Consider the following 21,016-nt stretch of genomic DNA (forward strand, 5'->3'; position numbering starts at 1 on the left):
GATCGTTAGGTCCAGTCGTGACCGACTCTGGGGTTGCGGTGCTCATCTCGCTTTATTGGTCGAGGGAGCCACCGTACAGCTTCCGTGTCATGTTGACAGCATGACTAAGCCGCTTCTAGTGAACCAGAGCAGCACACGGAAACGCCATTTACCGTCCTGCTGGAGTAGTACATATTTATCTACTTGCACTTTGACGTGCTTTCGAACTGCTAGGTTGGCAGGAGCAGGGACCAAGCAACGGGAACTCACTCTGTCGCGGGGATTCGAACCGCCAACCTTCTGATCGGCAAGTCCTAGGCTCTGTGGTTTAACCCACAGCGCCACCCACGTCCCTTTTCTTAAGGTAGCAAGACACAAATATTTTACCATGCACAAGCATCTTTCAAGCATTTTCAGTTATGATGGGACTGTCCGCAACCTTTGCTTGTTTCCACAGTGTCACTTCTGCCTTGACTGGACGACAGAGCCACCAACTTCTAATTCCACAATTCTTTAGCACTTTCATCTTTCTGTTTCCCACTCTGCTTTTAAGCACCCACTTGATTATATCAAGCCATGAATTCCTCTCACCTCCTGTACTCTACATCTTGCCTCATTGCCCTGTAATCTACCTATGCCCAGTTGGGGCAGATGTCCAGAGCCCCTCTCAGCAAAAGGTATAGGAATACTGAAGGGATGACTTACCACATATTGAAGTAAGTGTAGTAATACACATTACTATCCTGGTGATGTCTAAGACATTGAAGCCCAGAGTCTAAAATTACCTAGCTGCATCTCTCTGCCCCATCCACTGCAAATAGTATACACAACTCCCAAACCTCAGTTCCCCCTATGCACATTTAGCTATGAAATATCACTTCTACCCCAGAGAAGCTGTCCTCTTCTGCCCCAATCACATAGACATACCTTATTTTCCACACCAAAAAGTTAGCTGCACTTAAGAAGTCACATCAAATCTATCATCAAAAGAAAGGTGCCTACCTTGAAGACCCTGGGAACATGTAGCTTTGGTGATGGGATTCCAACTAAGTAGTCAATTAGAACCATGATAGCAATGGTAATGAAAATAGCAAAATCACCTACTGTTGAACGAACCTATTGCAAAAAAAAAAAAAAGCAAGAGAGGGCTCAGCAAGAGGATATATGTTGGTTATCAGAGCACTTAGCAGGTTAATTAGTATGCAGATGGCTAAGATAGGGGCTGAAAAGGACTGCAGGCCAGAAAGCCGTGAGTTAAGCCGCCTCACCGCAATGCAGAACTGTTTGCACACTATCCTATTTGCAAATTAATGCACATAATCCAGAATACAATGCAGTATGAGAGCCACGGTGGTGTAATGGTTAGAGGGTCAGACTGAGACCTTGGAGGAAGGGTTCAAATTCCCACGAAGAAGAAGAGGAAGAAGAAGAAGAGGAGGAGGAGGAGTTTGGATTTGATATCTCTTTATCGCTACCCAAAGGAGTCTCAAAGCGGCTAACATTCTCCTTTCCCTTCCTCCCCCACCACAAACACTCTGTGAGGTGAGTGAGGCTGAGAGACTTCAGAGAACTGTGACTAGCCCAAGGTCACCCAGCAGCTGCATGTGGAGGAGCGGGGAATCGAACCCAGTTCACCAGATTATGAGTCTACTGCTCCTAAACCACTACACCACACTGGCTCTCTCAGCCATGAAGCTCCCTGGGTGATCACTTTCTCTCATCTTAACTCATCTCACAGGAGGCAGAGAATTGTGCACACCACCTCAGAAGACAGGTGGGGTGTAAATGCATAAATAAAATAATTAAATAAATTAGTAGAAGGCAAGACTAGGTGGATGCTCAAAAAGGCCCTAAAAGCAGGAGGGCCAAGCCACATACTGCAAAGGCAGATGGGGAGGTTACAATACCAGCCTAGGTGGGGTAACATTCACAGAAAACGCTTTGTCTAATGGAATCCAGATTACAACTCAAAATGCAGATAAAAGCTGAGCACATAACCCAAGCCAGTAAAATGTCTCATTTAGTTCATTAGTTCCTTCATGCAGCCCAAAGTCTCTGCACTCAATAGCAAATGGCATAGTGAGGTGAGGTGCCTCTGTTCACCTGGTCTCCTGTCAGTCACATTTCTATTGCTGACCAGGAAATAGAAGAGGAAGGGAGGTGGTGACAAGGTCATCATGGTGCAAACTGTACTGGCTCTGCCTGCTTGTTTGCAGAATGCCAACCTCACTGCCACTTTGTCACATGTCCCCTTTTTCCAGGACACACCCTCTTTCTCATGGGTATGTAAAATGAGAGTCGCCATAGCGATCCATAGCTAAAAGTAGAAGTTGGCAAATGTGTCCTCTTTTTTGCTCTTCGTCATATGGCAACCCTAACTTTGCCCCACCCTGATACCTGACCATCACCTGCTGCTGCTTATTGTATCTGCTATAACTCTGTACTCTGCTATTGTGAAAGAGAGAGAAGCAATGTCTCTCCTTTGCCATTGCTCCAGATGCTGGCCACAAACAGGGCCACCTTTTGGCCCTCCCCATAGTAAATGCCAGGTGCCTTAATTTACCCCATAGGGTAGAGGTGAAGATAAGCAGAAAGTCCTCCCCCCCCAAAAAAAAAAAAAAAATCCAGCCTGTTCATGTGACCAGGGTAATGTGGTAATTATGCAGAACAGAGAAAAATAATTCAGCCAGTCATTGTTACACAGGGTAGACAGCATATATTTGTCGGGGTTTGAATTTGCTGTGCTCATTGCTGCTATCTACTTACTCTTTTTGGGAAATAGCTACTGGTCTTAAATTTCTTCAGCGTACTCGACAGGATAAAGGTGGTAAAAAACAAAATGCAGCACCAAAAATGAACATCCGGGGTGAAGGGGCCATCGACGCCACATGAAGGTCCTGTGAATTCTCCAAGCATCTTCCGGCATTTCTGAACAAACAAGTGTAATCAAAGCATTGAAAAGAAAGCCCAGGCAGCAGGCATGGTAACATCAGTGATTATTAGATGCAATTAACATTTGAATAAATTAAAGGTAAAGGTAAAGGGACCCCTGACCATTAGGTTCAGTCGTGGCCGACTTTGGGGTTGCGACGCTCATCTCGCTTTATTGGCCGAGGGAGCCGGCGTACAGCTTCTGGGTCATGTAGCCAGCATGACTAAGCCGCTTCTGGCGAACCAGAGCAGCGCACGGAAACGCCGTTTACCTTCCCGCTGGAGTGGTACCTATTTATCTACTTGCACTTGACGTGCTTTTGAACTGCTAGGTGGGCAGGAGCTGGGACCGAACAACGGGAGCTCACTCCGTCACGGGGGCTCGAACTGCCAACCTTCTGATCGGCAAGCCCTATGCTCTGTGGTTTAACCTACAGCGCCACCTGCGACCCCTTGAATAAATTAGGGCTGCTCAACTTGAATACTAAACTTGCAGCAGGGGGGAGATGTGGCTCTCTGGATTGCTGGGCTCCCAACTCCACTCATCCTCAACCATCATTGCCAAGGGCCAAGGATTGTGGGAGCTGTAGTCCAACAATCAAGGCGGGCATAGGTTGGCAATCCCTACCAGGTAAGAATGGGCAGAATGAGGTTGAAATAAAGTCTCCATTTGGGCTAAATGTGATACTATTCAACAGAACAGCCTGTGGGTGCATGGATGCTGTTATGCAAATTCAACATTGCTTGGGTGGGAGAATCCCAAGCCCACAATCCTTAAATGTGCAGAACATGTTTGGCATTTAATACCATGATAAAGTTGGGCCATGATCAAGTATGTAATGGTTCAGATCCTTACTTTAAAAAAGTAAGGGCAAGGGAGGGGTGAGGACATTAAATATAATAAGGAACACTGGTGTGGACACGTCCTAAGCATTAGAGCTAGATGCCAGAGAATCAGTAGAGTAGCCCACAACAGCTCTTCCAAAAGACGAGCCTTTCCCAAATATTAAAACTGTTGTATGAGCAGGCAAATCAAGCACACTATTAGCTTATATAACTTTAAATGGACTATTACGATTCCACCGTACAAAAGGGGGCAACTTGGTTCAGCCCACTTTAGAACATTATGAGACCAAAGCGTTGCCAAAGTTGTTACATGAAGCACCACTGTGGGACATGGCCAATATAGACTCACTGCAGAGAGCTCAAAATGATTATTCGTGCAGACTCCTGTCAGCCCCTATTTCTACAAAAATAGCACTACTCCGTGCAGAATTGGGTGTAATGCCTATTAAAGTCAAAGCCATTAGACTAGCTCTGCTTTTGGGATTAAAAACTATTTTTTGAGCAGATATCAGAATCTTTCATGAAACGTTTGAAGATATGGCTCCCAACTTGCGGAAACGTGAAATTCAGCTTGCTGCCACAAGCTTGGGACTCTGCCCCCTTTCTTGAGAGAGCTCAATAATGCTCCAAAGGCTGGGAGACACTGAGATGCGATCTCAAGTGGTTGAGATCAACATCTGTCAATCGAATAAATTTTATGCTTCTTTTATCCCATTGCACCCATCCCTGCCAAGATATCTGGCAGATTTACCAAATGTTAAAATGAGGATAGCCTTCACACAGGCAAGACTAAATGTCGTTCCATAGCAGACTGGAAAGGCCAACATAAGGGAGTTCCTAAGAAGGATAGAATTTGCGGCTGCAACTCTGTATCAATAGAAGGCATAACTCATGTACTCTTTGAGTGCCCTTTCTATGATGATCTCAGAAACAATTACATCCACCCATTGACATAGCTGTCAACTTTCAGATTTGAAAATAAGGGTTCAGCAGCCTCGAAAATAAGGGATCAGCAGCATAGCTGTCAACTTTTAGATTTGAAAATAAGGGATCAGCAGCCTCACCTGTCCCGGAGACAGTCTACGGGATATCTAACAATCCGGGATAGCAGTGGGAAGCTGCAGGAAACAGTGCTGAAATAAGGGAATTTCCCGCAAAAAAAGGGAAAGTTGACAGCTATGCCCATTGCCAAGATCGCAGAAGGGAGGGTTGTTTCTTTCAAAGACCTGTTTTTTGCTGTCAGTTGTTGAGAGTTATACAGTGGTACCTCAGGTTAAGTACTTAATTCGTTCCGGAGGTCCGTTCTTAACCTGAAACTGTTCTTAACCACTTTAGCTAATGGGGCCTCCTGCTGCCACTGCGCCACCGCTGCATGATTTCTGTTCTCATCCTGAAGCAAAGTTCTTAACCCGAGGTAATATTTCTGGGTTAGCGGAGTCTGTAACCTGAAGCGTATGTAACCTGAAGCGTATATAACCCAAGGTACCACTGTATATCCTTTAGAACATTTAAATTTCTTGTTAAGGCTTTACAGATTTGTGTAACAAAACTTGAGGGGGGAACGGGAAGTGATTTATCCATTAGGGGTAGAAACGTATACCATTATTAGTAGCAGTATCCCTGTTGTTATTATTATTATTTTATGTGTGTGAAGGCTGCTTGCTAAACACAATAAACCAAACTGACTAACATAGGTTGGAAATTGTTGAAACAAATAAATAAAACAGTGGCTTAAACAAGGTTCAGACAGGTTCTGTCAGCAATTCATCAAACTTAATTGGCTTGTCAGTAATATGTGAACAAAAAGCCAAATCCATTTTTTTCTCAAACAGTTCTTCTGCAGCAATGAAGGAACATGCTTTTTATTTTTAAAATGCTATGTTCCCATATTTTCTTTTTGCAAATAAAGTGGTGCCTCAGTTTAAGAACCAGAAGTAGTGTCCCAGTTTGCGAACTTTACCTCAGTCTAAGAACGGAATCTGAACGGTGGAAGGGCACTGGCGGTGGAAGGCCTCATTAGGGAAAGCGCACCATGGTTTAAGAATGGTTTCGGTTTAAGAACAGACTTCCGGAACAGATTAAGTTCGTAAACCGAGGTACCACTGTACATATTTTACTACAACAGTTCTGCTGCAACCCACTGAAAGCTAATGTAGTGCAGGCATCCCCTCCAGATGTTTTGGCCTACAACTCCCATGATCCCTAGCTTACAGGACCAGTGGTCAGGGATGATGGGAACTGTAGTCCAAAACATCTGGAGGGGCGAAGGTTGGGGAAGCCTGATGTAGTGCATTAGTGGGAGTGTCAGACAAGGATCAGAGAAGCCTAATTTCAAATCAGCACAAAGCCATGAAGTTCCTTGGAAAAGGCAGGATCATAGTAATTGTAGACAAGAATTTTAAGGGTACACATGTAAAAAAGAAAATGTGCTAATATTATTGGTTTAATAAATTGCTGATCTAAATAATTGGTAATGCTGTGCTATAGACATCAACCCATCTCCAGTGGGGAGGGGGGGGCTTTCCAAAGACCAGAGACTTACGGAGACTGTGAGATTAGCCCATGTGACAGCTGAAGGAATGATGTTGTTTTCTTTCCAGTACTTCAGGGTCTCATTGCTGGGATTCGCTGGGGCTGAACACCTGCAGCTGACAGGCAAAGGAAAGGGTTAATAAAGCACACTGAGAATGTCTCAAAAGACAGCCTTGTTTACATCCCAAAGCAAAATGGCATATCCATTTGGAATGGAGTGGGGGGAAACACAGAAACCGTATTGTTCCATTTGTGGTAAGCACCTCCATTCGGAAAACATTTACTTGGGAATCATTCCCACAATTGAGACTTAGTTCTGCCCAAATGCTTCATGAGAGGAGAAACTCAACAGAGCTGCCTTTAACTATATGGTCTGAACTGGTGGCCCTGCCTTCCCTCTTCGACTTTACTTCCATGCCTGGATGGATCACGTGACCACTTTACAAACCGGTAGTTCCTCATTACTACAGTCATACCTTGGGTTACACATGCTTCAGGTTGCGTTTTTTCAGGTTACGGACCGCCGAAACCCAGAAGTACCGGAACGGGTTACTTCCGGGTTTCGGCGGTCGCGCATGCGCAGAAGCACTAAATCGCACTTTGCGCATGTGCATAAGCACCGAATCGCAACCCGCGTGTCCACTGTACGAAGCTTCCGTTAGCTCCAGACCACTGCTGGAGCAATATTCTAGTCTGCCTGGACATGGCTGCTACCTATATGCAGCCAGAATCTGGAGCTGTCCATGGTCCTAATTCCCTGTCTGAACTGTAGTTTCACTTTCTTGATCCTCCCTGCAGACTCCACCTGCAACAGAAGTGCTGGCAGGTATAACAATCAGTAAATAAATGGGACACACAAGAACACCCTTAAGAAATAGGTTGAGGAATGCACTCTGTGCCACAGTATGGGTAGCACAATTCAAAGTGTTGGTGCTGACCTTTAAAGCCTTAAATGACCTCAAAGGCCCAGTAGACCTGAAGGAGTGTCTCCACCCCCATCATTCAGCCTGGACACTGAGGTCCAGCGCCAAGAGCCTTCTGGCGGTTCCCTCATTGTGAGAAGTGAGTTTACAGGGAACCAGGCAGAGGGCCTTCTCAATAGTGGTACCCGCCCTGTGGAATGCCCTCCCATCAGATGTCAAGGAAATAAATAACTATACAACTGTTAGAAGACATCTGAAGGCAGCCCTGTATCGGAAAGTTTTTAATGTTTGATGTTTTATTATGTTTTTATATTTGTTGGAAGCAGCACAGAATGGCTGGGGCAACCCAGCTAGATGGGCGGGTATGAAAATAACAAGAAGAAGAAGAAGAAGAAGAAGAAGAAGAAGAAGAAGAAGAAGAAGAAGAAGAAGAAGAAGACTCCACCTGGAACAGATGTGCTGGCAGATATAACAACCATTAAATAAACAGCACACACAACAACCCCCTTGAGAAATAGGTCAAGGAATGCACCCTATGCTACGGTATGGGCCATGGCTAATAGGTGCCCAAAATGCTTATAAATTAACTTTTATAAATTGAAAATCCCAATATCCATCCCAGAGGGGGAAAGTGTGAGTCTGTGTATATGTGTATACACTGTACAGCATAAAAATCCTTTGAATGACCTCTGTTATCTTCTTCACTAAATGAGCTCCATCCAACTAAAATGATTTCCTCCACTGCCTCCAATATATGAATGGGCTGATATACCTAGATGTATTTTTATTATGGCGTGCCATTTCAGTGAATCTATCATGCACTAGTATTTGCTTAACCATTGCTGGAATGAGGGGGGAATTCCTTTGCTTCCCAGTTCTGTGCAGCAGACATTCTCAGAGCACTCAGTGAATTCAAACAAACTGAATGAAAAAATCAATAGGTCACATTTAAACAAGAAGAGCAACAGTAACTCACTAATACAAGCTCAGTTGATCAAGATCAGTGTGCATATGAAATGGGTAGGTTCTCCCCAACTTAATCAGTTTCTCTAGAGACTCATAGATGAAAATGATACAGATCAAAGAGGCAAACGCTTCTTCTGTAAAGCGAGTTATGTGGCACACAAGGCAGCTGGCATCAGTTGCTACAAGGAGGACGCACATGAATGTAGTCCACAGGCCAATGCAAGTTCGTAGAGAGAGATAATTTAGGTGATAGTCTCTGCAAAATAAATAAATATAGAGACCAGTTTAGACTCTCTCCATTGCAGAACGTATTTAATTCAAACCCATAATCAGAACAGAAAAAAGCTGCAATGCAATATAGAGTTAAGTAAATAATCCTCAAAAGCTATTGACTCTGTTTTGCTTTGTGGCCAAACTCTACCATCCTTAAACAGTAAAGGTAAAGGATCCCTGAACGGTTAAGTCCAGTTGAATTTGACTATTGATTACAAAGGTTATAAATATTATCTCAAGCCACAATGAACCCTTTTAATCGCAGATGACTTCGCTTTATCTTCTGCCACTTTTTTAAAGTTTAGAGGCCCAACGCTATGTGAATAGGGCTCTCTACATGTGTCTTTTCCACTGGATGTGGACCACACTGTATGATGAAGGACTGGAAACAAATTAATTTAATTAAATAATTGAACTTCCAAAGTTCAGCATCTTGGTTGATGGCATTCAACCATTTCTGTGAGAGTAAAGAGGAGGGGGGCATTGTCCCTCTCCAGTTGTTGTTGTTGTTATTATTATTATTATTATTATTTGTTGTTGTTGTTGTTGTTGTTGTTGTTGTTGTTGTTGTTGTGTCATTTAGTCGTGTCCGATTCTTCGTGACCCCATGGACCAGAGCATGCCAGGCACTCCTATCTTCCACTGCCTCCCGCAGTTTGTCAAACTCATGCTGGTAGCTTCAAGAACACTGTCCAACCATCTCGTCCTCTGTTGTCCCCTTCTCTTTGTGCTCTCCATCTTTCCCAACATCAGGGTCTTTTCCAGGGAGTCTTCTCTTCTCATGAGGTGCCCAAAGTATTGGAGCCTCAGCTTCAGGATCTGTCCTTCCAGTGAGCACTCAGGGCTGACTTCCTTCGGAATGGAGAGGTTTGATCTTCTTGCAGTCCATGGGACTCTCAAGAGTCTCCTCCAACACCATAATTCAAAAGCATCAATTCTTCAGCGATCAGCCTTCTTTATGGTACAGCTCTCAATTTAATAAAATAATAATAATAATAATAATAATAATAATAATAATAATAATAATTTATTAAATTCATTCACAGATATCAGGGCAATTCACAACATAAAACTTAGGGGACAACACAACAAATCATGAGTAGCAAAATCATGGCAGGTTGCCATTTCCTATTTCCCACATCACTTGTCCCCCTGGCTTGCTATGCATCACAATTAGCCCCAGATCACACCAAAGCAGGGAAGTGAGGTAAAGGGTGAAACATTAGGTCCATTCACCAGACTGACCGACCGCCCTCTCTCTGTCTCTGTCTGTCTCTGTCTCTCTTCCACGTCCTTTTGTCAAACTATAAAAATTGTTTGCACCTTAGGAGAGCACACAGCCTTACTTGCAGAATTTGAATAAAATCTTCTCGAAGACCAGTACCGGCCCAGTACTTCCCAAGATGGTGAGAGGCTGACCAGCAAAGAGGGAATACACCACCCCAGTCATTGAGGCTCCAAGCAAGGATTCTATTGCACTCTGCAGGTGTGAACAGGTAAAAACAGAAGGGTGGCCATGTTGAGTCAGACTACTGGTCCATTCAACTCACCTAACTACAGATTCTACAGCAGAGGCGAAGTGAGAACTTTCAGAGATTCAGATACCTATAGAACAGCCTCCGTGTTTTGGCTTCTTCAGCATCATTCTCTTTGCAATGATTGTTTGATTGTCTCACCACCACCACATATTTCTTTTAACAGAGTTTGTTTGTTTTTTTGTTTGTTTTTATAAAATTTTTATTAGGTTTTCACATTTTATAAAACAAAAACAATACATATATATTTTTAAACTCTTATTTTCATTACCCCCTTTCCCTGACTTCCCCCCACCCCCTCTTCATACATCCCAATTCCAAAAATTAGTTCAGCAAGTTCTTATCTCCCATCTTTAACATATTATTGTTATTTTTAAACTTAATCCTTTTTACTTATCCAAATTTAATTTATCCAATTCTCTTTTAAACATTAAATCTTTTTTTTCCCTAAGGTCGACCTAATTACCCTTCCACGAATTTCTCCCTTTGTATTTTTGTTAATTATATGTCATAATGGCCAAATACAAAAATCATAAAATTTTGAAATTCTGTTCTCCCCTCCCTCCCTACCCCAGTTTCCATCCCTTCCCAAGCAATTATCCTAGCCCAGATTCCTCCAACAGAGTTTGTGGTGAGTGGAGGAGTTGCAGCAATATAAAGAAAAATCACCCTTTCCCTACAAATAGGCTAACTGTGTGGAGATAGATAGCTCAGGAAGCAATTTCAAATGGCACTAGTTTTCAGGTTCAATAGCCCTCAGCCTCTGCTTTCTGCAGTGGCAGGTTATTTCTCACACTCCTTATTATTATGGATCAACTTACTCCCAAATAGCTGTCACCCTTTAATTTATATTCAGACTCATGAATGTCCTTTAAGTATTGCATTCTGTCTATAAGTCTAGTAAATCAATTAAAAAGGAAATCCAAACACTGAGCATTTTCTGACTGAATACAAAGCATGGTTGAAAAGTGTTCAGAGGCCATCTGTCAAGGTGAGGAATCCTAAGTACCGTATTTTTCGCTCCATAGGGCGCACCAGACTATAGGGTGCACCTAGTTTTGGGGGGGGGGGAAATAAGGGGGGGAAATTATTTTTTTTTCCCAGCCCCAAAGAGCAAAGAAGCCAAGACCGCAAGCGGGATGGATCCCACTCGATGTCTTGGCTTTGTTTTTAGCAGCGGGGCTGGGGCGGGGGCAGCCTGAGCTTCCCCCGACCCCAGCCCCCAGAACAATCCGGGAGCAGCGGCAAGGTTGCGTGCATCCTTGTTGCTGCTCCCAGAGCTTGCGGGGCTTGGTGTGTGCTCCGAAGGCTTGAGGATAGCTGCCTGAAGCCCGGGGAGTGCAGCGGGAGTTGGCGCTGCGCTCCCCGGGCTTCAGGCTGCAGGCTGCTATCCACAAGTCTTCGGAGCATGGGGGGAACTCCTGCTGTGCTCCGAAGGCTTGTAGATAGCTGCCTGAAGCCTGGAGAGTAAAAGCAACGCGAAGGCTCCGGAGCACGGAGGGAGAGCTCCCTCTGCGTTTTGGAGGCTTCCCGTTGCTTTCGCTGAAGCCAAGGAGCCTGCATTCACTCCATAGGACGCACACACATTCCCCCTTTTTGGAGGGGAAAAAGTGCATCCTATAGAGCGAAAAATACGGTACATACCCTCACCCTCTGTTCTAAAAGAGATTATGGAGAATGTGTCTTCTGTAAAAAATGAACATCTAAAGGCCACATTCTCCTGGGGGTTTAAAATTCCATAACTTCAGAGATGTGTCACTGGCCACACAAACTGAGTGATGAAGTGTGTCACAGTGAGATAAAAACACTGGCTCTATTAATGCTGAACAGCACACAAACCTGAAATGTAGAAGAGCAGCAGTTAAGTTAAATGCTTGCTGCTTTCTTGCAATGCTACCTAGGAATTATTCATAACACATGAAAGGAGAGGGGGGAACTTTCTTACTATTTCTCCCTCTGTTGCTTCTCCAAGCAACCCCCCAAAGGTGATCACAGGAGACATGCAGGCACAGTACAGGAAGAGGAAGGAAGCTAAGCACTGCAAACTCATAGCATCTTTATAGTCGCTCCAGTACCAAGGAACCTTCCGTTTCACATCCAAGATCAAGCCACCAAAGAGCCTGCAAAGAAAATACAGGGAGATCAACAAGAAAAAGGTGGGCAGATACATCTTTTGATTTCCACAGGGGAGTTAACAAAAGAGGGACAGAGGCATAGTTGAAAGTGGTATGATTGTAGTGTTAGTCGTGCTCATCCAATTATTGTCAGGTTCTGCAAAAATCTTATTTCACCCCAAATGACTGTGGGGTGAAAGGTGTGGGTGTGGGTGTGTTTTCATACGCACACACATGCAGATAGTGGAGGATGATATCTTCATCACACCACCTTAATCCTCTATAAAATTGTTGTCTATTGGCAACCCGATGACCAATTCACAAAACGAGGGCCTGAATTGTGGCTGATTTGGGCATTACTTATAAATGGGCATCTGCACTTGCTAGAATCATTTGGACTTCTGAATCTCCACTATAAAAAAGTAACGAGGTTTACTGCTGGGTCACTTAATACTTCTAACTAGCCTTCTGACTAGGGCCCTCCATGCTATGAAAGCTACCTGGACCAATGTTTCAAAAACAGAAGTTGTACTTGTGCATCACCAACTTGTGTGGCAGTGAAGGTCATACTTTAGATTACCTATTGTGTGAAGAATTGTGGTTTATTTTGTCTGCCTTGAATCTACTGCCAGTTTTGTTGGATGACCATAAACACTCTGCAAGCTCTAGTGCTATGGAAGAGGGAAGGTGGCCTTTAGCAGAAACCATTTGAGGCACCTAGAACGTACCTTCCCGTTCGCTGAAGTTCTGGCCCACCATGGTCATCTTCTGCGTCCTCTTGGCTAATGCTTCCATTAGGGGCTCCTGATGTTCCCTGTAACTTTCTCTTTTCCTAATAAAGTGGGAACATTATGAACAATCCCATTAATTTCTATCCAAGGAATCAAGGAATAGTGAAAGTAACTGGAGCCAATCCAGACATGAAAACAGCATTTGGGCTTGAATGGAACTAAGAAAGTAAAAATAAGGAAAGAAAGAAGCAGTAGACAGTGGATTGAGTCAATCAGTGTTCTGCCTATGAAGGCATGCTATATTTATGGCAGGCTGTCCTCTGTCCTGACACGGAAGCAATCACCCAACGGGTTCATTATCTTTGTGCATAATTTCTGTAGGAAAGTGGGAATCAAGGTGCTTTGAGATGGAATTTGAAAGAAGGAAATGAGATGGGGTTCTAGGCAAAAGGGGCAGCAAGGGAGAACGATTGAAATCATCGAAAGATATATTTGGGTGATGGAGTCGCAAATTTGCAACAAAAGACTACAAATATGAGCCAAGTCGGCCACATTCTTCCACCATAATATGTGAACACTCCAACTCAACTCAGTGTATTCTGCTCTGACAAGTGCATTAGCAGTCTAGACCAGGCTTTCTCAACCTCAGCCCTCCAGATGTTTTTGGCCTACAACTCCCATGATCCCTAGCTAGCAGGAGCTGTGGTCAGGGATGCTGGGAATTGTAGTCTCAAAACATTTGGAGGGCCGATGTTGAGGAAGCCTGGTCTAGACAGTCAAGGATGAAGAAGAAGAAGAAGAAGAAGAAGAAGAAGAAGAAGAAGAAGAAGATTACTGAGCCTCTAACAGGCCACATGGCTGGTGAGCTGCATTCAGCTTGGCAGGTCACCGATAGTACAACTCCTTCCAGACAAAAGGGTTGGACAAAGCCAGATGCTCTCAATTATTTCAGTTCATGGTGGACAGGAAAAAAGGCCCATCCATACTAGTTCCCTTTTATTTCAGCCTGCAGCAGGTCATTTGTTTCCATTGGACAAACTCTCAAAAAGTGATGTTTACAACAAAGGTACCAAAAGCCAAATCCTGTACATCACGTGCAATAGCATATGAGAGACAACATGGGCCTTTCCCCTTTAGTTCAATGTTCCAAAAAGGCTGAACAGCCTCTCCTTCAGGGCCCTAGTGTGGACAAACAGGTGGAAAGGCTTAAAATGTAACATGGTTTTGATTACACTATTAACGCTGTCCACCTAATCAAGGGACCAACCTTCAGAGTCCAAGGGCATCGCTTCCAAAAACACAGCCATCGTGTTCTAGTGTACCGGAGAAGAAAGTCATTATTTACCTGGGAAGGGAGATTTTTTGGTGGCTCAATTCTAATTGATGGATCCCATTCTCCAGGTGGTAGCACCGTCGCCTGATCTAGAAATTCATCAATCCCAGCTAAAAGGTCGTTACGGTTCCTAGCTTTATAAGCAACATCATGGAAAATCTGTAGGCAGGAGATCACGACAAAGCCATCAGTCTGTTACATTACATACAACAACAACAAAGCCATATGAAATTTGCATGATGTTTTGCCAGATAAATAATTTGCAATCTCAGCTATTGGTTTGTTTGTCCTGAAAAATAGGTAACAAGGTATTCTAATGTATAATGTTAATGTATCTGCTTCTTTATTGTTTTAAAAATTGAATTTCACAAAATGGGTAGCAGCCTGAGCAAAATGTCTCATATTTCTAGTAACAGTTTTGCATTCCTGTTCTCTTATCATTGTGTCATTCCTCCTGAAGCTCGAATTATGGCAGAAAGGCAAAGCAATGCAAACAAAAGGAGTGAAAATATATATTGTATTTTACTGTACCTCATCAGTCATGAGGGTAGCCATTGACCTTCCAATCTCATGATACTGTTGTCCTTTCCCTAATGGACCCAGCAAGATAAACATGAACCTAGGGAGAGAAGGGGGAAATGGGGCAGACTTTTTTAAGGCTTTGAGAAGTTAACATTCCTTTAAGGCAGGCATCCCCAAACTCGGCCCTCCAGATGTTTTGGGACTACAATTTCCATCTTCCCTGACCACTAGTCCTGTTAGCTAGGGATGATGGGAATTGTAGTCCCAAAACAGCTGGAGGATCAAGTTTGGGGATGCCTGCTTTAAGCCAAGTATCGACATGTAACATTTCACAAGTATGGGAAGAGAAACTGGGCTCAGATGAAGCCTGTCTTCCATGACTTCCCAACCACCTACATCCATGATGCTGTGATGCAGTTAATGTAGACATCCCCTGTTCCCAGGGACAGTCCCCGGATTTGCAAATCCATCCCCGGACAAATTTTGTCCCCAGAATATCCCCAGATTTGCAAATCTGTCCCCGGGAAACGTGGCAGTGGCAGCCACAGCAGCTCAGAGCCAGCCTGGTAGCACAGTTGGCTCTGGCTGGCTTCAGGAGCTGCTCACTGCCGAAGGGGAACCAGGGATGTCCAGTGGTGCAGATCTCCTGCCCCCTTCCCCCTTTGTTTTGACAGATCGGGGGAGGTTCAGGAGTCATGGGCGGGCGACATACCATTGCCCATTTTTTAAAAAAACTCTGCGCATTTATGTTTCACAGGGTGCAAAAGAAGGGCTTTGCACCTTTATACAATATGCATGTGTGCTTGGGCCCAGGGTCTTTTGCCTCACCATCCCCACAACCAACTCCCTGTTGCTACCATAGATTCCGCAATATTAGGCGACTGGGCATATTAGACAACCCCCAACTTTTCCTGTAAAAATATGGAGTTTGGGATATACTCGCCATATAAGACTACCCCCGCCTGCAGCCAACTAGCAGCAGCCCGAGGCGAGGCGAGCGAGCCCTGATCGGCCATCCAGCAAAGTGGCAGGCTGTGCTTACCAGCTGGTAGTTCTGGCAGTTATGGGGATGCCCAGCTCCTTGGAGCCCCAGCTGAAGCCACGCACCACCTCGCCGCGGGAAGGGGAGTCTACAGTTGCTGCTGCTTCAGGATACCTGCCTGCTATCCGGCAGTCCCCATGGTGGCAGGATGGGCAAGTGAGGGAGAGGGCAAGGACTTGGAATGGGGTGGGTAGGAAGAGTCGCCGCTGGTTCTTCTCTCCAGCCCGCAGCCACTGCCTGGCTGCCTCCCACGCAGCCGTCGCCACCTGCCACAACCATACCCGGCGTATAAGGCGACCCCCGACTTTGGAGAAGATTTTCTGGGGTTCAAAAGTCACCTTATACGCCGGAATCTACAGTACTCAGCTTAAAAAAAAAAGTGTCCCCGGATTCATTGGAAAAAATCTGGTAACCGTAGTTTAATGATCACAGTGAAGAGAGGACTGGGATCCCAGATATACACTGTCAGAGTCAAGTTCCCTCTCCAACCCATTGGGGCACCAAGCTGAATTGTCAGGCTCACTTTCCTCCCAGCCCCAGCCAACTGGGGCTAGCTCATGGTTTCAGGCTTACTTTGGCCCTCATTCATTTTGGGGGGTTTGGGGTGGGAGGTGACATCAACCTCTCTTCCAATTCAGGCATTGCACCTTCTTCCTGTCCTGTGACAACAAGGGTTTCAATGGCGGCAGCATGAACCATATCAAGTGGGAACAGAAGGGAAGGAACATTCCGGATTTCCCTACTCACTAGCCTAGACGTTCCTAAATTATTAATCTGGGTCGGTTCCGCAGAGGAAGACCATCTCCACACTTTATGCAGCAAATGTTATATCCTGGAGTAAATATAGAGCATTATCAATATACATCTTCAATCTCCCAAGTACAGGCACCCAAGACTTCTGGTTTCCAAATATATCATAACGGTACAAAACATAAATGCTTGCTTTATATAGGTTTTCTGCTGTGTAGAAATGCTTGCTTTCTACTCTCTTTTGGAGTTTTTTGAGGTTTTGCTCAATCAGCAAGTTTCAATTATCCTAATTTGAAGAAAGCAGGGGGGAAATGACTGGCAATTTTGCCTCAAAGTGTGGAAAGGCAGATATCATTTAAGAAACTTGGTCAGTCCCTCAATCAGAAATTTGGAGCCTTTCTCCCATAATAAAGGGGTTATTAATATCAATGCCTGCCCTCAAATCTCAGTCTGCTCCCCCCCCCCCCCCGTCACAGACAAATAATAATTAAGCACAAAATTCCAAATTCTGCAAAAATAAAAATGCAAATGACAGCTGGGCAAATTACAGGCATGCATACAAGTTCTCATTATCACAAATTGTTGTTGTTGTTGTTAAGCCTACAACACCAACAAAACATAGTGATGTATGGAAGTGAGAGCTGGACCATAAAGAAGGCTGATTGCCGAAGAATTGATGCGTTTGAATTATGGTGCTGGAGGAGACTCTTGAGAGTCCCATGGACTGCAAGAAGATCAAACCTCTCCATTCTGAAGGAAATCAGCCCTGAGTGCTCACTGGAAGGACAGATTATGAAGCTGAGGCTCCAATACTTTGGCCACCTCATGAGAAGAGAAGACTCCCTGGAAAAGACCCTGATGTTGGGAAAGATGGAGGGCACAAGGAGAAGGGGACGACAGAGGACGAGATGGTTGGACGGTGTTCTCGAAGCTACAAACATGAGTCTGACCAAACTGCGGGAGGCAGTGGAAGACAGGAGTGCCTGGCTGCGCTGGTCCATGGGGTCACGAAGAGTCAGATATGACTAAACGACTAAACAACAACAACAACCAACAAAACAACAGTAACAACAACTCTTACCTGGTAGGAAGAGGAATTTCAGTCATGCCTGGGAGAAGAACGGCTGGTGATAAGCGCACAAAGGCAATAACCGGTCGAGAAAGAAAATCCAGCTCTCCCACAAGAACATTTGAGGCTTCTGCTCCAGTGGGAATCTTCTTCATAAAATGAAGCTCTGCCTAATTCCAAAGAACAGGGCATAATTTCTAGGGCTGAGATACAATTTGGCAAGCATTTTCACCCTCCCAGACATGGCCTTTTCACCCAAAACAAACCCCTGTGTTGCAATAAGAACCAAACACAACAATACAAACACAACACGTAGGCTAATAGTTAGTAGAGAACATATAACAGAATAATGATATCATTCAAATTATAGGAATAACAGAAGACGTCTCAAAAGTTTCAAAAGTAAAGTCTATCAATATGTCTTCTGTTGCAACTTTTGAAAGACTATTGTGAGTCAAGGACCCGATCCATGTCGTGGTGAATAAGAGACAAGGACACAAGTATTTTAGGTTAATGGGCTGAAAAAACTTTTAATGGTTACAGCATGTGAGCGGTATTGGCTTAGGCATTGGATCAAACAACCTATATATGACCCCACCCACACAGCAGGGGTCATTTGAAGGTTAATAACCAGTGGGAGGAGCTTGTTGATGCAAATACAACTGAAGCTCCCCCTGATGTCACCGGGCGTCATGCCATGGCCCTAGCCACCAGCAGGGCATTGGGCAGGATCCACGACCACCGGATTCCTTTAATGGAATACCCAACATGGGGCGGGGTAGGTGATGGCCACACCCCGCCCTCCAACACACAACACATATTCCAATGCCTAACCGCCCAAACTGGAAAAGTTGTGATGATTTGCTATGAGGTAAGCGAAAAACCAAGAGGCTGGTGCCAATTAGTCAAATGGATAAAAACTCCTACCAGGCCCCCTGGACAACCAGGGTGGCCAACCAAGGTCCATAGCAAGGTCAAGAGCATAAACCTAGCCTAGAGGGCAGGCGGGCGGGTGATCCGATGTCTTCCGAGGAGCAGAATGAGGCGCGAAGGCTACTGCGGCCGCTTGAATGAGGCTAAACCCCACCTTTGGGCTAACCCTACTGGCTGGCCTGCTGGGGGGCAGCACAACAGCCGGAGATGACGCAGGGGGCTGAACATGGCCCCCTGCCAACACGGGAACGGCTTCCGCTCACAATAACTCCCCTCTGGGAGTAGGAGAGGCTTTGTGAGACTGTCCTTAGACATCTGTTTTGAACACACGGCTTGACGACCCTCACTACCACTCTGCTATATTGTATATATGAATTTTGATTGTCTTATTCCTATAATTTGAATGATATCATTATTCTATTATATATTCTCTACTAACTATTAGCCTACGTGTTGTCTTTGTATTGTTGTGATTACTCCTCCTTTTCATACATAATTTTGGGGATACTCCCTCTTCACTGACTTGGACTTTTTTTTTTTTTTTTTTTTTTTTTGGCAGGGTAACAAGGGATCAGATAAGCCATCAAGACTTTACCTCAAATGTATTCATTAAAAAACAAACAAACAATTGCTCCTTCATAATAAATATTCCTGTTACAGGAAACCAAAGATCTGCCTGCCTTTACCTAACTGACCATTCCACACTGGCCAATTGATCAAGAACAGCAAGATCTGTCTGGACACACTCAAAATAGCAAACTGAGAGGGTAGAGCTACTTCTTGCAAGGAAAACCAAAGTCCACTTGTCACAGTAAAACAGGGGCAGGAAGGACAATTGCATGGAAGAACTGGCAAGCAGTGAGGAATCTTCAACCCTTTTCTCACCTATTGTCTCTCCTGTGAAAATGCCCACGCCTAAGTGTACGGCTGGGACACGGGTGGCGCTGTGGGTTAAACCACAGAGCCTAGGACTTGCCAATCAGAAGGTCGGCGGTTCAAATCCCCGCAACGGGGTGAGCTCCATTGCTCGGTCCCTGTTCCTGCCAACCTAGCAGTTCGAAAGCATGTCAAAGTACAAGTAGGTAAATAGGTACCGCTCCAGCAGGGAGGTAAATGGCATTTCCGTACACTGCTCTGGTTCGCCAGAAGTGGCTTAGTCATGCTGGTCACATGACCCAGAAGCTGTATGTCGGCTCCCTCGGCCAGTAAAGTGAGATGAGCGCCGCAACCCCAGAGTCGGCCGCAACTAGACCTAATGGTCAGGGGTCCCTTTACCTTTACCTTTAAGTGTACAGCTGCACATTCACCATACATTTTAAACACTATGGACCAGGACTATGTGTCAATAATCTAGCAAGAGACAGTCTATAATGGCCATCTGCTTCCGGGCAGCAATTTGCTTTTACAGTTCTACTCTACATACCTCTACAGCAGGCATGGCCAAACTTGGCCCTCCAGATGTTTTGGGACTACAACTCCCATCATCCCCAGCTAACAGGACCGGTGGTCAGGGATTATGGGAATTATAGTCTCAAAACATCTGGAGGGCCAAGTTTGGCCATGCCTGCTCTACAGAAATATACAATATTACTTTATTATATATAATACAATATAAAAGTTCTACTATGATAAAAAATATAAAAATATGCTGTGTACCCTTTGCAACTGTTTTGCATATCCCTAGGGGTACACATTGTCACTGCTTTCTTTAAAAAAAAAAAAGATTCTTCTGCAATCAAACAACACAATTTTATTGTTTTAATTTTGAACTGAATCTTATTGGGGGATTTATATATCTTATTAGCAACATAAGTAAACTGAGAGTCAAACGACAGTGTTTAAGTTGAATAGACAAGCAAAGAAGATTGCACCTTAGTTAAGTCTGTTGGGGTAGTATCATGGATTATTCCATTCTTAGCGTCCAAGCCTGGAGGAGGTGGGGCACTTGGTGAGCTCACTCCTAGGAAGAAATGAAGAGAAATAATTCTAGATGAAATTGCATGTTAATGGTTAGTTTCAGAATATCACCATCTATAGATACATTTTCACCAAGTGCACATTTATATGCATGAAATCACACACACACAATTTTCTCAGCACAAATTACATGAAGCATTTGTTTTCATCCACATATCCAATTTTATGTGGATGGTGCTTCTTCATTAAGAGTATTGCTACTCCGGAAAAAATGAAGGGTATCTTTTTATATGATACAGTTGCAGCAAGAGTTCTTATTGCTGCAAAATGGAAGAGTGATGAAATCCCCTCTATTCATGAATGGACTCAAAAATTGACAGAATATATGGAATTAGATAGTCTATCAGAGAAAAAACAAAGAATAAACCAAAACAGGAATTTGTCTCAAAATGGGAAGTCTTTAAAGTATATTTGAAAAATAATTACAGCAGTTTAAACTCTGTCGCAGCATTCGAATAATTTCAGTAGTAGCTTTAAGAAAGACATGAGACCTAAGACAAATTAAGGATTAGTTAAATTATGATAAAAGTGTGTATTGGCAAGAAGTAATATATAATTGA

The 21,016-nt window shown here is 44.1% G+C and overlaps 1 protein-coding gene across 3 annotated transcripts in view; it reads right to left on the minus strand.

Moving 5' to 3' along the window:
- The window catches only part of SLC4A8 (solute carrier family 4 member 8), a 72,326-nt gene that overhangs the window by 15,794 nt on the left and 35,516 nt on the right, over positions 1-21,016 (minus strand). For all 3 annotated transcript variants that reach the window (XR_013836081.1, XM_079966659.1, XM_079966660.1), the window contains exons 7-17: positions 20,351-20,439; positions 17,559-17,716; positions 14,695-14,782; positions 14,176-14,322; positions 12,828-12,931; positions 11,931-12,105; positions 9,797-9,930; positions 8,188-8,433; positions 6,299-6,404; positions 2,746-2,907; positions 982-1,095 (exon numbers count right to left, since the gene is read on the minus strand). Coding sequence is in view for 2 of the 3 variants with exons in the window: in XM_079966659.1 (XP_079822785.1) it covers positions 982-1,095; positions 2,746-2,907; positions 6,299-6,404; positions 8,188-8,433; positions 9,797-9,930; positions 11,931-12,105; positions 12,828-12,931; positions 14,176-14,322; positions 14,695-14,782; positions 17,559-17,716; positions 20,351-20,439 (1,523 nt within the window). In the remaining variant the exon portion in view is untranslated. The remainder of the gene's footprint in view (positions 1-981; positions 1,096-2,745; positions 2,908-6,298; positions 6,405-8,187; positions 8,434-9,796; positions 9,931-11,930; positions 12,106-12,827; positions 12,932-14,175; positions 14,323-14,694; positions 14,783-17,558; positions 17,717-20,350; positions 20,440-21,016) is intronic.

This window comes from Podarcis cretensis (genome assembly GCF_951804945.1).
Source record: "Podarcis cretensis genome assembly, chromosome: 2".
Classification (NCBI taxonomy): domain Eukaryota; kingdom Metazoa; phylum Chordata; class Lepidosauria; order Squamata; family Lacertidae; genus Podarcis; species Podarcis cretensis.